At 39.0% G+C, this 17,188-nt stretch overlaps 1 protein-coding gene across 1 annotated transcript; it reads left to right on the forward strand.

Moving 5' to 3' along the window:
• The first annotated feature begins 2,149 nt into the window (after nucleotides 1-2,149).
• Nucleotides 2,150-3,571, forward strand: soul2 (heme-binding protein soul2). Its single transcript, XM_061087732.1, has 4 exons — nucleotides 2,150-2,266; nucleotides 2,372-2,501; nucleotides 2,757-2,907; nucleotides 3,400-3,571. Exons 1-4 carry the CDS (start codon nucleotides 2,150-2,152, stop codon nucleotides 3,569-3,571), a joined length of 570 nt encoding a protein of 189 aa, XP_060943715.1.
• Nucleotides 3,572-17,188: the final 13,617 nt, after the last annotated feature.

Below are 17,188 nucleotides of genomic sequence, written 5' to 3' on the forward strand. Positions count from 1 at the left end.
AGTGTTGACAATGTATTACTCAATGGGAGATAATGTGTGACCTGACTTAATCCCTGTTGTCCCTACTTTACTTTGCTCATTTACCCATCTCACATGATGTGTTGTGTTTCCTATGGTGATTCCAAGCGCCTCTGGACACCTCAGTATAATGGATGTATGCAGAACAAATTAGCTCAAACTGACATCACAAACTTACAGAGAATTGAGCAACATAACTGCAGCAGATTCGTTTTTTTGAAAGCACTTGTCTAGAGAGGCACCACATGTGAAGAGGAAGGATTTGTACTGGGGACACAATCAGACGTATATCAAAAGCTGTGATTTCTTAAATCAACTGATCTCTGATCTCTGCTCCCCACTATAAAAAACACACACCAGCAGTTTCACCATCTAAATAAAACTAATGTTTTGACGAGTAACCACTAATGCTTGATAAATACAATAACTGATAATCAGTAAGATGCAAAGTGAAAAGAAAGACCAGTGGTAATCTATTTATAACAAAATAGCTGAACTGCTTTGCAGAATTATGAAATGGTGGATAATATGTTCAGTCTGATTTTTCTGACTATCCCCAACAGACACTTGTCTGTGAACGAACATTAAGGATTAGACTTCACCTTACTGGCCTGGAACTGACTCTCAGATGGAACCAAAACAGGTGCTTGGCAGCTAACTCAGGGTAAATTATCTCATCAGTGAGACCAGCAACAAGTCCTGTTAGTAATTTCTCTATGTTGTTTAGTTTTGGAAGTCTTGGCCTTTGGCACTCATGTGGATTTCTCACAAGGCAGACAAGGTAGGCGCGTGTCTCTGACAACTACTTATAACTCTTGTGTAACTCTAATGGCAGCATTCATATAAGATAGACCTGGAAAAAAGAAAATCTAATCCTTAACTGTTTCTCATCAGAGGCAGACCTCAGGGGGCTCTGACAGCAATATTCTTGAAAGGGGGCCATGAGGTGCGTCAAAGATTCAAAAGGAACTTTCAACTTGCAAAAATATGAGGTCTGGAACATTGAATCTAGCCTGTTAACCGATGTGTTATCTCCATTGCTACAAATTTACAGAGGATCTGCTTAGTTTCTAGCATTTAGACACACACACCCTTCAGTCCAAATTTATTGATGTGTCTGTTATGCTTACATTGCATAGCTGCAGCAAGTTCAAGAATGTTATCACAAATACACATTCATAATTGACCAACATAATCAGCTAAAACATTATCCTAAAACCAGAGGAACATGACATGCTGCAAACCTACTAACAAATGTGACACAGTTTTTTTTCTTATTGTTCTTATAACTTGCATGGTGGTGCAGTGGATAGCACTGTAGCCTCAAGGCAGAAAGGTTCCTGTTCTATGTCTGTAGGTTCTCTCTGGGTACTCCAAAGACATGCAGATTGTGTATTAGATTGATTGGAGACTCTAAATTGATGGTAAGTATGAATGTGAGCATTATTGGATGTTTGTCTCTTTATGATGGCTCTGTGATACGTGATAGATAACAGATCTGATGGATACATTTGTTTAAATGAAATTTCAATTCACTTGTCTATTTTGCTCCCTGAGAAACTAACAGTACAGTGAAATCATATGTGTTATTTATTATCAGAAAAGATATCACATCTTCATTTCTTTGATGTGAAAAAAAGGTTGAGAGCCACTGCTTTAAGCTGCTGCTAGATCAAATGAAAATTAGGTGAGCTCATCCTTGTGAACTCGTAAAACACATCATATCAAAACACCATGAGTACATGTTGTTCCCTTCCTGCCCTACATGTCCCTGCTCTAGTCATAGCAGGTTGGCCTTAATCTCATTTACAGTTTGCATGGCCAAGTTTAATCCTTGTTAAAAACATTCGACTCGTCTCTGAAGTGTAACTGTGACCTCATACAATGCAGTGAAATCAAGGAATCATTCAGGAAAACACATTTATCAAATATATATTGACTTTTGCTGATGAGAAGTCTGATTTGCTTTTCCACAGAGACCTCTAGGTGAAGCTATATGTAGCCTTGAAATGCCTCCCCAGAAGAACAATGTGGGAGTGTCTGAATGACCTGATAAACTGGAAGTGTCACATTATCTGAAAGCAGCATTGTTGTTTGTGAAGCTGCATTTGTGGACTTACTTTGGAGTGTCATGGAGCGACCACTGTCTGTGCTTGTAGCTCTTGTCCTGGTGTCATTCTGCAAAGGTTGGGACGAATTTTGTCGTGGCAAACCTTGTCCCGAGTACCAATTGGTTCAAAAAAACCAGGTAGGTTTTAGAGCTGTTCACACACATCATTGGAATGCTTCTTTTCTTTTCTTTTCATTTCTGGAGTATGTGTTGAAAGCCACTTTATGCTTCTGCTTTGTACAGGATTACGAGGAGCGTCTATATGTTGCCACAAGCTGGATTACCACCACAATCAAGAATAACAGCTCAGGAGCTGTTCTGGCTGCAAACTCGAGGCTGAAAAATTACTGCAAGAAACATAATACAGGCCGAGGTTTGATACAAATGTTTTCACTCACAACGTAGTTTTGTGTTGTTAAATGCTAATTTGAATATCTAGTAGTCCAGTTAGTGTGCTATGATGAAAGTAAAACTGGAATATCACTTACTTACTTACTGCTGCATCAATTTAAAATACAAAATATATGTAAGAAGCCACTGTTGGTAAGATGACAACAAATTGTGTGGGTTGTGTAAAAAATCTGTTTGCCTTCCTCAAGGTTTTTAAAGTTGTGTTTGTCACTTGTAGATGTTCAGATCCCTGTAGACACCTGGCCTGCACTGATCACCATTAATCAGGAGGGTTCCCTGTCCTGGTTTATTCCTCCTGGTGCCATGCCTGAGATCACTGATGAATCCATCAAACTGGAAACAAGACCCCAGGCCACTGTCTACGTCAGGTGAGCAGAGGCTACATTTATCTATCAACTCACTACTCTCTGCTTTGAGGGGATTTCACTCATTTTAAATTAATCCAGAGAACCCACTCCCAGCCATCTACCCACCCCAGACACCAATACAACCCCACAGAAACCAGACCTCAATAAGAAAACTAACAAAAACAAACCAACCTAAAAATAAATGAATAGATGTCAATAAAAAAGAGAGTTCAAATGATAACAATGTCATGTGGGTGGGGCCAGTGTGTTGCATCAGGCACCAATGTCAGAAAATGAAAAGTGTCAATAAAAAATTGACTTAGTTAAATAACTTTCGTTTTGCCTGCAATACGTACCGAGTTTGACATCCCAGGAGATATTACTGTCATCTGTTTTCACTGAACACAGGAGACAGAAGGAATGTACACAGGCCTAAGCCTTGAAGTGTGTCGATGTAATCTCAAACTTACAATGATTCTAATGCCCTGTCATTGTTGTCCTGTCATTCAAAAGGGTGTTTAAAGGATTTCCAGACCTTAAGATGGGTGAAGATAATGCAAAGAAGCTGCGTGATGCCTTGACCAAAGCCGAGAAAACATATGATTTTCCTGCTTTCTCTGGGGCTGGCTATGATCCATACTTCTCGATTGATCACCACAATGAGGTCTGGATCTATGCTGTCTGATGACAACATGCATCATCAACTGAACCCAGTAAACAATACATCATATAATTACTTGTGTTATCCAATCTTATCTTCTAAATAAAACTTCTCCACTCTGAAGTTAAATGCAAAACAAAATTTTCTTTTTTTTCTCTACACTTTCAAGAGTTTGCTGTACTGTAAGGTCTTCAGATGGTATATTGTTATTTGGTGCTACAGAAGTCAAATTGAATTGAAATAAAGTTTAACAGGTATGCGCTGGTAAATTCTATGTAGTGCATCAGTGTTTTGCTGCTTAAACAACAGACATTAGATGGCGAGACAACAGACCACAGAATTCTTCTGTTGGATGTCAAAAAACTGTTTCAGGAATGTTGTGGTATTTACGTAGAGCCACTTTTTTTTTAAATTGACGATATTTATTGTCTGCTAATGCTTATTCCTATTCATATACCATTGCCTTTTCACAATAAACTATTCACAATTGTGTCTTTGCTGCCAAGTGTTGTTATTGTCACAGGTTCATTACTTCCTCCTTGTTGAATAGTTCAATGCAAGTACTGGTTGCACAACTCGCAGTTTCTTCCTCCTCACTGGTTAGACTTGTTTGTGCAAAACCACTAAACAGCGTTGAGGGCAACAGCCAGATTGTGTTTGACACTGTAAAGAATGACTCCCTTTTTACTATTGAGACAAAGTTTAGGCTATGGACCTTCTTCCTTTTTCTACCTAAGAACAAGCTCTCCCATTTTGCCAACATTAATCCTTCATTTCACATCAACATTTCTGGATGTTTTCCCTTCATTCTCTGTCCTCTCTCTCAAATAGACAATGACGTGCAGATTCACTCACTCAGACTCCCTCTGTGCACTCACCAAACTTCTACTCTCTCCTTCCTGCTCTTGCTCTTTTGATTTTGTGAAATGACCCTGTCCAAATTCTCCAACCAATAGAATGCCAGTTATGTTGTTGACCAATGACATCATCACTTATTGTATTATTTCTTAAAGAATGTGTCTTGACAACTGTGTTGCCAGTGTTTAAAGGAAAGAGTGATACTATACTGTATATACACACACTATGCAAAACAGGAATTTCTAGAAAGCAAATCAAAGTCTTGTTTCTGGTAAATAAGTATTATTTCTTGTCTAAAAAAACAATACCTTAATGATCATGTTTTGCATTAGAAAAGTGATCTAAATTTAAGAAAATATATTTAACTTTGATATAATAAGATATTGCAACTGTTATTGTAAAAGTTTGAATTAGTAACAATCTAAAACAATGATTGCAAACTAACCCAGCTCAGGAACAAAACTGTGTCCTCATTAAGAAGTAAGATCTCTAAATTTCAAAATCCTATGAAATGGCATTTAAAGTGTGTTAATCAAGTCTTATTCATTTGAAATGAGTACGGCAATATAAGAATGGAGCCTCCCACTCCTCTGTTCGCATATGAAGAGAATTGTTTACATACTGGTCTACGCAACACATACAGAACTAAATACAAATAATAATTGTCATGTTGTGACACTAGAATAACTTGGACTTTCATTTTGTGACGGTGTTTTATCGAAACATTTCTTCTCAGTCTGTTAATTATTGATCTGCAATTTAAAAATCTGTTTGGCTATGGAGACCATGGTCTTTGTCCTAAAAGATAGATGATGGTGGCCGTGAATGTTCAAAGATATATTTCTTATTAAAAAAATATGTAAGTGTATCTTATAAATTAAGACAGTTACTTATTTTTCAGGGGCTGATACACAGACAGTTCAACTCCAGGATCTTAGTGAGTTATTAGTAGAGGCCATTTCTACCGAGTCATCAAATGGGTGAATTTATATCAATTAATAAACCTGAGTGGAAAGAAATTGAGCAAGTAATGGGAACAGGATTACCAGCTCCTTCAATAATACGTCATCCCTCACCATCCAAACAGCTCCTTGACCAAATAACCCAGGGACTTTTAGTTTTATACAAATGTGGAATGAATTTCAAATCTTTAAATTTTAAAGTGTTAACATATGATCCAGGATTGACACAAAATAAACATGAGATTGGTCATCCAGTGGGCTCACAGCATAAGAACAAATTCAGTTTGCAGAATCTAGAACAGATTCTTGTAAATTAGGGGGAACGCAGCAACTCCAAATGTGTACAGTAAAAAAGCATGTTCACAATAAACTGTTGACAATTTTGTCTTTACTGCAAAGTGTTGTTGTTGTCACAGGTTCATTTCTTTCTCCCTGTTGAATAGTTCAATGCAAGTACAGGTTGCACAACTTGCAGCATATGCCTTCCATCTACTTGCTTCCAAACCATGGATTATAAAGGGGTAAAGGTTACATTTTGAGGTGTGGGAGCTGAACTGTCCAGCTCTGCCTTACCACTGGCTGCAGCTATTATCTCCTCAATGGGAAGTCACAGGAAAGTCAAGAACATGCACAGTGGTGTCTGAGTTCATGTTGGTGCTGCTGGTAGAATGAGAGGAACAGCCAAGCGAGTTGTATTTGTTCTCATTTATCAGGCGCAATTCGCATTAACTGCAAAGATAGGTCTCAAGTCTTGGTTCCAGTGTGACTTTCCTGACTGCAGTTGGGACTTTAAGGTGCCATGGTAAATAAACTCTATTGAACTCCTCTGAGCCGTGGGGTCGATGTGAAGATGTGTTCTGTTTGCAGTATTTTGTGTGCTTGGCTCACGTCTACATATTACAACACCTTCAGCGCAGGTGAAAAAAGTTAACATTGGCACAAGAAGTTCTGAATTTGGGGGTGGAGACTTGATGCAGTTTGGGGGCAGTCTAATTCCTTGAGCTCCACCACTAAACGTGAATTGGGGGTCCAGATCTGAAATGCTAACTGATTCCCATGTGTTTCAGACTTAGGTAACTCTTAAAAAACTGAGCTTCTGTAATTTTGTTTATATTTTTGTGGATTGATATCACCCCCAGAGAGCAGATAATGTTCAAAAAGCACAGAAAGGTAACCTTTACGTAACAATTCACCTACAACAGTGAATATCCTCACACATTTTCACCTCAAACACATTCATTAATCGAACAAGATTATGTACAAATCTAAGATTGGACTACTGAATATAACATGACTGTATTTTCACTGGACACACACACACACTCTGCCTTATACAGTCAGTCAGTGACAGGTCTTACTGAGAGTCACTGACTCTCTCCGAAACCTCGATCTCTGGGCCAGGAAAAATTCCTCTTCTAAGTCTTGCTCTTGGCTGCTGCCATAATTCACTATGACAAACCAGCAAACTCATTCCTATGCCTCAACGTTCATAGGGTGCCTTTTACTGACCATTTATGGTTGAATAAGGGCAAGTAGAGGGTGGGATGTGAGCCTGATCAACATACACATTTTCAGGTGGACTGTAATTTAAAAAACACATTCAAGGGAAAGTCAGCCATCAAGATCATCCATGATCATGTCAGGGAAAGGCTTGAAAAGGCCTGGAAAGTACATGCTGAGGAGATGGTCTCTAGCAGATGTGGCTAACGTTGTCTCTTGAGTGTTCATCAGTATTATAAGTCCAATATTGCAACAAACTGTGCTTACAATAGATACCAGCCACATTAGCTGCACTAAAATTCCAGTCCCAATGGCTAACAAACAAAACAAACACTTTAACACTTGAAACATTACAGAACTTGAAGATTCAAAGTTTGAAGTCATGGAAAAGTGGATGTTTGAGTGCCCCCTGGAGGACTGACGTCAGGAAAAAAGGCGCCTGTGCCTTTGACAATCAGTCACAATAAATTGTTCTGGACTGAAAGGCACTTTACATGAACAGCACATTAAATTGGATGAAGCAGCTAATGTGAATATGTATGTAAATATACTTCTTCTTTTAACATTGTTTTTTATACTATTTTAAATGTTATATATTGCTGTCTTCTCTATTTCTAATGCAATGTCACACAAAGAGAAAATGCATAATTTCCCATGCTGTGGTTGGTTCAAACTGTGTCTTTACTGACACTGTGCTGTGATAGATATCTGCTGAAAAGACACACCATATTGTTTGCATATTCCAGTCATTTATGACTCCATGTTTGTTGTATAGAGACACAAAGTAATGCTGCCTTTTTATATTTATCATTTTCATTAGTTGTATTTGAACTGTCAATGAAAAAGAAAATCGATAGATGGTCTTGTGTGTACAATTGGTTAAGGTTCCTGAATCTGGTTGGGAGTTAACACACTGAACACGATTAATACAGCACTAACATACAGTACTTATATGCTCAAACACACTTTGACTGATTGATTGATGATTGATTGAATGATTGACTTAATTTCAGGCCCCAACACAGATGTCACCCCACATCAGATCATCCCACACCCCTTGCCACCTCCATCTTCAGTATAGACAAAGGTAGCGACAATTCAAATGAATTCATAAACAAATTACATAACCATCTAAAATAAGGAGCCAGGGTCACTGCTGCTCAGCTAGTTATATAATCTTGGCTCAAATATTTGTATTGGCATAATACTTGTATGTTTTCTTGGACAAATAACCTGTTAAGGTGTAAGTGGGAATTCTTTACACCAGTCACACAGCATCGTACGTGATGCTGAAGCAATTCATGTTACTGCTGTCCCATTGCAAGTGTACAGTGTTGATACAGACTTCCATGGATTATATGGCATTAGTTTGCCCACACTGGGATTGCAGGATTAGTCAACTCACTTGAAAGGGAACACAGATTTTCTCAGTCATACTGAATATCTCTCTCTCCCCCTCCCTCTATGCTCATCTCACTGTCATGTGCACAAGCACATTAACAAACCGTTCCCTGCCCCCAGTCTCACAGTCACAGGTCAGGAAACATGATGTGGGTCTACTGAGACAAAACTATAATTCCACACTACTGAACTGTTTGAGGCAGATTATGCATTTTTCCTATCAAATTCGTTTGTTACACATCAACTCCTATTGAATATAATTGTGTTGTTATCCACAGCCAGTTCATGACAGCGTTTAGCTCAACATCCATCAAGTGGTATGGTTGTTCGGTGTTTGTGTTTTTTTGCAGACTAACCAGAATCAGTTCATGAGCAATGGTTTGCACTAAGCTAAACAGATATAAAGAGCACCATCTAAAGACTGAAACTCCTCTACAAACTAGACATATTTTTCTGTGAGTTATTTAGTATAATATGCTGAAAATTAGTTTTTATCAGTATGAAGAAAAAATACTGTATGTGTGGATATATTTTTTTCTCAACTCACATCTCTCTTGCACAACAGCTCTTGATCTAAATTTAAACTCTTTCTGAAACATCAGAAGTGGGTCCTCTCTACGGAGGCCGCCTTTTTTTTGCAGTCATCCAACCTTTTGAGTTTTTATGACAACTGAAGGCTACCAAAGGTTCTCTATCATGTTTGGAAGGGGAGTGTGAGGTGCAACTTCACCACTAGATGTCACTAAATTGTACACACTGAAACTTTAAGGGACTCAGGCCTGAGATCCAAAGCTACTGCCAAAACTCATCAGTTTTCAACTTGAAGGACTCCATAATGACCTTGCTAACACAAGCTGCTTCTATCCAACTTGGAAATTAAAGTGTCAGACCAATAGAGTAGACCAACTATTTAAATTCAGCAACCAACTGCAAGGAGTTCCACATTTCTAGCTTTATATGAATTGTTTTCAGATAGTCTTTCAACTTATGACTTATGAACTCTGGAACCAATTCTAAAAAATTTAGATTTTCAACTCATTCAGTTCAAAAGAGGCTACTTCCTAATTTTCTCTACATAACACAATCAGCAATCTACAATATAACTAATTACACTCCATGATGCAATGTGCACCCATTTTTTCTCTTTCTGTTCTGAAAATGGTCATATGTGATGCTTTAAAGTCTTCCCTGAAAGGAAGGACAGTCATTCTGAAAGAAGAAGACCTACACCCACTTTTCCCTACTAAACCCAGTTTGGATCACTTGAATAAATTAGTGTGGCTGTGGCTGAGGGGGTAGAGTGGTCTTCATCTAACCATTTGCATGCCAAAATATCCTTGGGTAAGAGACCCTCATAGAAAAAATGCTGCTCATAAATGCACTGTGTGAATGAATGTATGGCAATGTAATGGGAAGTGCTTTGGACTTGAGAAGCACTTATATAAATACAGACCATTGAATGGTTTAATGATGCATTTAATCCTCTGTTTATTTGTTCTTTAGCCTACATAAGTCCTTTTCCCAACTTCTTTTTTACACCTCTCCTTAAAGGCTACAATGCTTTGTAAATTACTTTTATCTGGATCACGTCCTAACTGTGAGGGCAAATTCTTAGGAAGTTGGTGGATGGTTGAATTGCCAAATAATAATTCTAAACATTTTCTATGAATTCCATCACTAGAAGCAACTTATTGTACGAGGAAACTTTATGAGTACACCTCTGTTCAGGTTAAAAAGGCATGTTACTAAGGTGGGAATTAATGATTCCACAAAACTCTGGGTGGACTGCAGGTGTACAGAGGCTTTAATGTCACCCCACATTTGCTCAGATGCCATGCTCATTTACCAAAAGTATTTTTACAAAACATGTTTGGAGCCAACAAATCAATATTTAACTTTAGATTTTGATTAGTACTTGCCAGCAGAGATTGTGCTGCACAAAATTATCTCAAACTATTTTAAGGTACTTGATTGTGTTATTTGTGGTGCCCAAGCTCAAAATGTCACTCTGGGATTCACTTACTACACTTTTTTGGAATAGACAATGAAATGGAACATGAGGTTCTCATACCTGCCATCTATATGGAGAAATTTGGTTAGTTGTAGGCACCACACTATTTGGTTGAGGTTAAGGAAAGATTGTGACCATAGCTAACACACTATCTATTTCAATACATTGAGTCATGCTGCATTTCTTGTGTGTTTTTTTCCAGCTGAATTTATCATGGTATTATACGGTGTCCCCTCTATACCTGTTGTGTTATAACCAGTCATCGAGTTGCCCAAAGATCCAAAAATAAAAGATTATAGATATGAATACAGGTCAGCTCAAGTCTCTATTTAGATTATTTTACTTTACTTTTGCATCATCCCACCATTCTCAATTCTCCCTCTATTTTAGCCATATCTTATTCTCTGTGAGCATTTAGATGATTCTGTTTTCATTGTTGTTTATTTTTACTTATGTCTTTTATCATTCATTTGAGCGATGGTGGCACACCCTTCAAAATCATTTCTACTAGAATCCCACCATTTAATGTTTCACTGGCATTTCTCAAGGCAGTAGTGGCTCTCTTTGTTTATTGGGTTTGTATCCAGTCACTCTTTCTGCTTGAGTTTTGAAGTGAATTTTTACCTCTTATAGTTTCTCAAAGATTTCTGCATTATTCAGCCACTGCTAATCGCATCACCAGCAAACTCACAACCAAATTTGGCCATAATTCGTCCCAATGTTTTTCATCTCCATCACAAATTAACCAAGACTTATGGCCACTCAACTCTGCACCCTCATAGATTAACATAGTAAGCTTTTCTCTCTGTGTGTCAAATGGCTGGATTTGTGTCTCTGATTAACTCTGAGCCCATTACCTGGTCACAGAGACAGCTAGCTCAGCATTTCTTGCAGGCACAACCAAAACTAGACTGAAAAAGATTAGGGAAGAATAAACATATACTTGGGCATCAGTCCTGCTTGACCTGATAAAACCTTTATCTTGATGATATTCTACTTTACACTTGACATCTATTGCACTTCTGTCCGTCCTGGGAGAAGGATCCGTCATATGTGGCTCTCTCTGAGGTTTCTACATTCTTTTTGCCCTGTTAAAAGTTTTTTTTAGAAGTGTTTCCTTATTCTTGTTGAGGATTAAGGACAGAGGATGTCACACCTTGTTAAAGCCCTATGAGACAAATTGTGATTTGTGGGCTATACAAATGAAATTTGACCATTGCCCATCGCATAGATTCCACATTAAAACCTCAAGTTTGTCTATGTGACAAGAATTTATTGAAAATACATTTCCACAATTCAGATCACATGTTTATATTCCCCTTTGATGATGATGATTGGTTTTTAATGAGTCCGTTTTATAGTGGTAAATAAATATTGTTGCACAAGCACTAATTTCTGAAAGCATACATATATCGAGAAGACTTCTACATATAACATCACACCCTGACCCTGCTCTTAGCAACTGAAAGCATGTAGTTGTGCATTAATGGTGCTTCTTGTTCTTGTGAGAATACATAAATGCTAATGTGCCTGAGTCTGTGGGTGTGTAAAAAAGGCCTAGAGTATGTATCACTCCTCAGTGTTTATATTGATTCACTTCCTACTGCCTGTAACACTGTGTCTCTATACACAGACTTCAAACACCCTGAATCTGACCATCTTAAGGGCAGCACAATGTTTTTACGCTGAATGAGACAAAACATTTATGTAAACCTGTAGATATTGGAGGTCTTTTTAAGAAAATCTATTCACAGTTTTTCTTCTTGCTGTGGTTTTGTGTGTGACAGCAGAGGAGATGAGATGTCAATCAGACAAATTATCCTGGCATTAAATAAGCTCAAAAAACACTCCCTCTCTCCTGCTTATTTTCATCGACATCCTTGCATCCTGTCATCCAGGTGTGTCATTTGTCCAACCAATGCACTCTGAAAAAAGCAGGGGGTGGAGCAGTATGCCTTCAGTCTGTGGACTGAGTTGAACCGCTAGATCCTTTTGATAATCTGATTATTTTTATGTAACAATTTCGGACTAACAGATATCCACAGGTGCTGATCTCTGTCATGGCAGCAACATTCATAGAATCACTTCCTTTTTAGCAAGTTGTCTTCAAAGTAAAAGCAAAGCGTTTGTTTCGTCCTTGTATCAAGCTGAATTACATGTCTGGTAGGTTTGTCCTTGACTGTCCTTGACAGACCTACCAGACATGCAATTTATGAAAAATGACACCAGTTAAGTAAATCACTCAAACTTTTATATAAGCCACATACATGAACAGTAATTAAGCAAATTCAGTAAAAAAAATTATGAAAAAACACTGACTATAAAATCTTCACTGGTAGGATGCACACAAAGTTGTCTAACTTCACTCTGCAAAATAGACTGTGTATGAAAAGCTCTGCAAACAACGTCCAAAAAATAATTAAAAAGTGAAATATATTGTAAAAACAGTATGGGAAGGACTCACTCACAACAAGGAAATTCAAATGTAGCTCTGGAGTATTAACACAGTCCAAGCAAACAGCCCATTCCAAATAGGCAGGTCAGGTCAACCATCATTATCCTACCAGAAGGAAGCATATATTAAGTAAAAAGTATCATTGTCAGCACTAACCTTTACCTTCACTACCCCAATGAGGCAAGGCCTCAACCTCAACCTGCAGAGGCCCAGGTTCGATTCCTACCCATGGCCATGTATGCATCATGTCTCTCTCTATCCCTCTTTTCACAAGCTTACTCTGTCCTATCCAATATAGGTGATAAAAGTGCAAAAAATACAACTAAAAACATTAAAAGCATATATATATACACACAAGCTGCATTCCATCTATTGAATTTGAACCCTGCACTGTGCATTTCTCCATCACATGTGCAGTGCATTCTTCCATCACATGCACAGATACTTCCTAGCATCCTGCACACTACAGCAGGGCTATTGAGGCCACACTACTGCATTAGCCCAAGGACTAGTCCGGTAAGTTTTGATGATATTACTGGGGAAAATATATTAGAATGCTGATTGAGGATTGTTCATCTGTTCATCTAGCCTATTTCTATTGATTTATCCATCAATTGTAAAACATTGTTAAAGACGATTCCAATTGTTTAGCTAACTATTTATTAGGGCTGGGCAACGATTAAAAGTTTTATTCGCAATTAATCGCATGATTTCCCTGATTAATCACGATTAATCGCATTTGTATACGCAAAATCCAATAATGAATTAAAAAGTAGTGTATAGCGCAATTTTATTTTCAATGTTCTGCTATATGAACGAACGTGCCATAACATTTGTTGTGCAAAAACTTTTAACATCAGCATTTAATACAGTAGCAGTTAAATAAAATATTCAGTGTAAATCTCAATTTAACAATGTTATCAAAGTAAATACAAAATTAAAGGTCAATGCCACTGCCAGGGCATTAATGTTATCCTCTTCGTTATGAAAAATCTATACTCCTCCCTGCGTCTAACGTAGTCTGCCGAAGCCTCGCTCCGCTCGCTGTTTCGTTGAATGATTTGCTGATATCAACTGTGTGTTTTGCATTTAGGTGATATTTTAGACTGGAAGTACTCCTGTGATAAGAAAATTCACCTTGGCAGTGGCTACAAATTACTTTGTTTCTGTCGACTCCGCCGTCTGGAAGAACTTTAAAATGAAAATGGCCATGTAAAAGCTCCGTACTGTTGTGCAATAGGAGTAGACTTGACGTTGGCTAATTATTAATAATCATGAAATATGATTATAAAAATAATTAAAGATTATTTATTAAAAATAATTTAAAAAATGATAAGGCCATAACTTATCGTAGAGGGGCACCACCCTGGTAACAGGGACCAACGATATCAAGCTATAAATATCAGTCTCATAATGATAAATGTCAAATTAATAATGTCAATATTTTAATATTAACGATTACTTAATAAACAGTGAAGGCTTCTAGGTTCGAGCACAGGCAATCATAATCCAGCTGTATTCACACACATATGCACAAATAATCACAGACTACAGATACTTTAATTACAAAAGCATTTATTAAAAAGGGGAAATAAAGTTATAATGTTATTCAATGATTCATCATTTTAACAAGCTCCAATATTTCAAAGATAAACACAGCAGCAGCACTTATCACAATTCAGAAAATACATGTAAAACCGGCGGTCTACCTATGTATGTCTGTCTCTATGTGTGTGTGTGTCTGTGTCAAAGTGTCTCTCTGTGTGTATGTGTCTATGTGTGTGTGTGTGTGAAATAAAGTTAGTGTTATTTAATGATTCATCATCTTAACAAACTCCCATATTTCAAAGATCACAACAGCAGCAGCATTTATCACAATTTAGAAAACACATGTATTCATCTATGTGTATCTGTGTGTGTCTGCATCTGTCTGTGTCTATCAAAGTGTGTGTGTGTGTATGTGTGTGTGTGTGTGTGTGGGTGTGTGTGTGTGTGAGAGAGAGAGAGAGAGAGAGAGAAAGAAGAGGGCGTGGCGATGACGCAGTAACGTCGTGACGTCACATCTAAGATGGAGGCAGACAATGACTCAAGGAGTCATTAGCTTAAAACTCTCAAAATGGCCGCTTTGGAAGTTAGACCCAGAATGGGAGGAGAGAGAGAGAGAAGGCGTGGCAATAATAGACTCAAGATGGTGGTTTAACTTAACGTTATCCAAAATGGAGAATATGTTAATGACCATGTGGCCTGAACTCACAATGGTGGTCGCCAGATGAATTACACAAAGGAAATTTCAGACAAAGAGAATTCTTATCTCTGCTTGGCTTTGGGGGCCGAATGGTTTCCAGATGTGTTCAGCCTCTCTAAGCATAGATTTAACTATGTGACATGAACTGTATTATAAATACAGATCGGAACGTGTGTAACAGGTTCAGTAGAAGAGAGAGAGAGAGTGAAGAGAGAGAAAACATGCAAGGAGGAGTTCAAGGAAGCTCTTAAAAACACGCCGGAGATAGGTCAACAGTGATTTAACCACTCAGCCCTCAAGCGAACGTTGTGGGCTGAGGTTCTGATCGGTAAAATCACTGCAGACTCACACAGACGTTAACAGTGCGGGCGGAGGCTTCCCTCGCGGCGCTTAAGCACTGTAAACACACGGAACCCGGAAATGAACCGGAAGTAGCCGAATCGTCGTGGCTAAACAATGAGACACGGAGGTCCCGCAAACAAATACACTCAAATATTAAACAATACGCTACGTATCTGCCCAGATAATCAAGTCTCTTACTGTACCACCCTCGCGGTGTGCCTGCGCCTCAGCGCGAATGTGTCGGGGGCCAGTGAATCACGTGGTCTCGGAGCTCCGGAGCTCGGCCGCTGGACCGGAAAAGGAAGCGAATTCCGCGTGCTGCCTTGACGGAATGAAACTTCGTCTTTCTTCTGTAACAGCGGAGACCGTGCTGTTTTACAGGAACGGAGTGGATTGTCGCTAACTCCTCAGCGGGATGAACGTCGCGCTTCTGCAGGGAACGGCTTTGTGGAAGCCGTTTGTGGATCGTTGAAAAAGAAAAAGTCTGTGGAAGTGTCCGTCCAGCGGGTGCTTCCTGTTTCGGTCTTTCAAGTTAAAACAGCAAAGAGTCCTATAAAAATAAAACTTTGACTGAGATAAAAGAAGAAAATGAAACGACTTAAAATAAAATGATATTAAACAAACGTCTAATCGCCTCCTTAGTTACTGAGTCGTGTGGTTAGACCTCTTGAGGTCAGAAGACAACTTGAGCAGCGTGGAAAGAGACAGATTTCTGTGAGGTCCCTTGCTTTATACCACCTGAGGACTTCCTGCTTCCTCAGGAAGTGGTCATAGGGTTCAGTTGGCTCTCAGCCAATGAGAATGTCAGGATTCCGACCTTAGTGGGCGGGGAGTCGACCTCAGTGGGCGTTTCAGGATCCCAGTGGGGGTCCCTGAAGGAGAGCTGCTTGCAACATCTTCCCCCCCAGGACCTGCAGGGGGGGGTTGGGGTGTCGACCCCCAGGACACTCTAGAGCTGGTCTCAGCCTGGCGTGTAGGCCTCGTTTACGACTCTTTGTTCTAAGTCAGATCACTGGGCTTTCCCCAACATTCCCCCTTTGGTCTGGAAAGTGGGTCGTGACCCGGTTTCCAGGGCACACCAGGGTCGAGAGTCCAGTGATAATCCATGAGCGGTAGTCCTTGAGTGGAGTTGAAGCATTGAAAGTTAGTTAATTATGAGGCAGAGATGCATAAATGTCTTTGAGGCATGAGTCTAAACAGAGAGAGGTAATTGTCTGGGCAGACAGAGGCTAAAACAACATATATTCTAAAACACGGCGCACATTTTCAATTTCACATCATGCTTATCAGCAGTTATTGTTAACATACCAATGAATTTCGGTGAAGAGTGAAACGAAAGAAAAGTGGAAAAAGGAACAGAAGAAAATGTTTGAGTAGGTGCTGGTGTTTTGAGGTAAACATGTGTGTTATTCTGTCAAACCAAAACATTTAGAACGGCGAGTCACGTTCTGTTGTTCGCTAATCTGTGAATATATGGTAAATCCTATTTCTAGGTTTGCAAATCTACAGATATTGAAATTGCACTGCCAAGACTGAATTGCCAAGTGTACCCGTGAGGGCTGCACAACCGTAGTGGTAACGACTTCAAAATTCCTCAACGAGGTCTAAAGAGTTCACTACCTAAACATACGTTATACAATTTACTGACAGAAGGTCTAAGGCATGCAGCTATTGATGGAGTGAGTGGTTTGAGCGGTCTTTGTTTTAAAATTGGGATTTCTTTCCCCCCCCCTTTCAGATGTGGAGGTGAGAGGGGGTTTCTGGCAGCACCTGGTCCTTCCCAGTCATTGAAGTCATCTTTGGGAGTGGAGAAGGAGGGCGTCTGCTCCTAGTTTCGCCAACGGGGTTCATTGTCTGGTCTCTTAGG

This window comes from Limanda limanda, chromosome 15 (genome assembly GCF_963576545.1).
Source record: "Limanda limanda chromosome 15, fLimLim1.1, whole genome shotgun sequence".
Classification (NCBI taxonomy): Eukaryota; Metazoa; Chordata; class Actinopteri; order Pleuronectiformes; family Pleuronectidae; genus Limanda; species Limanda limanda.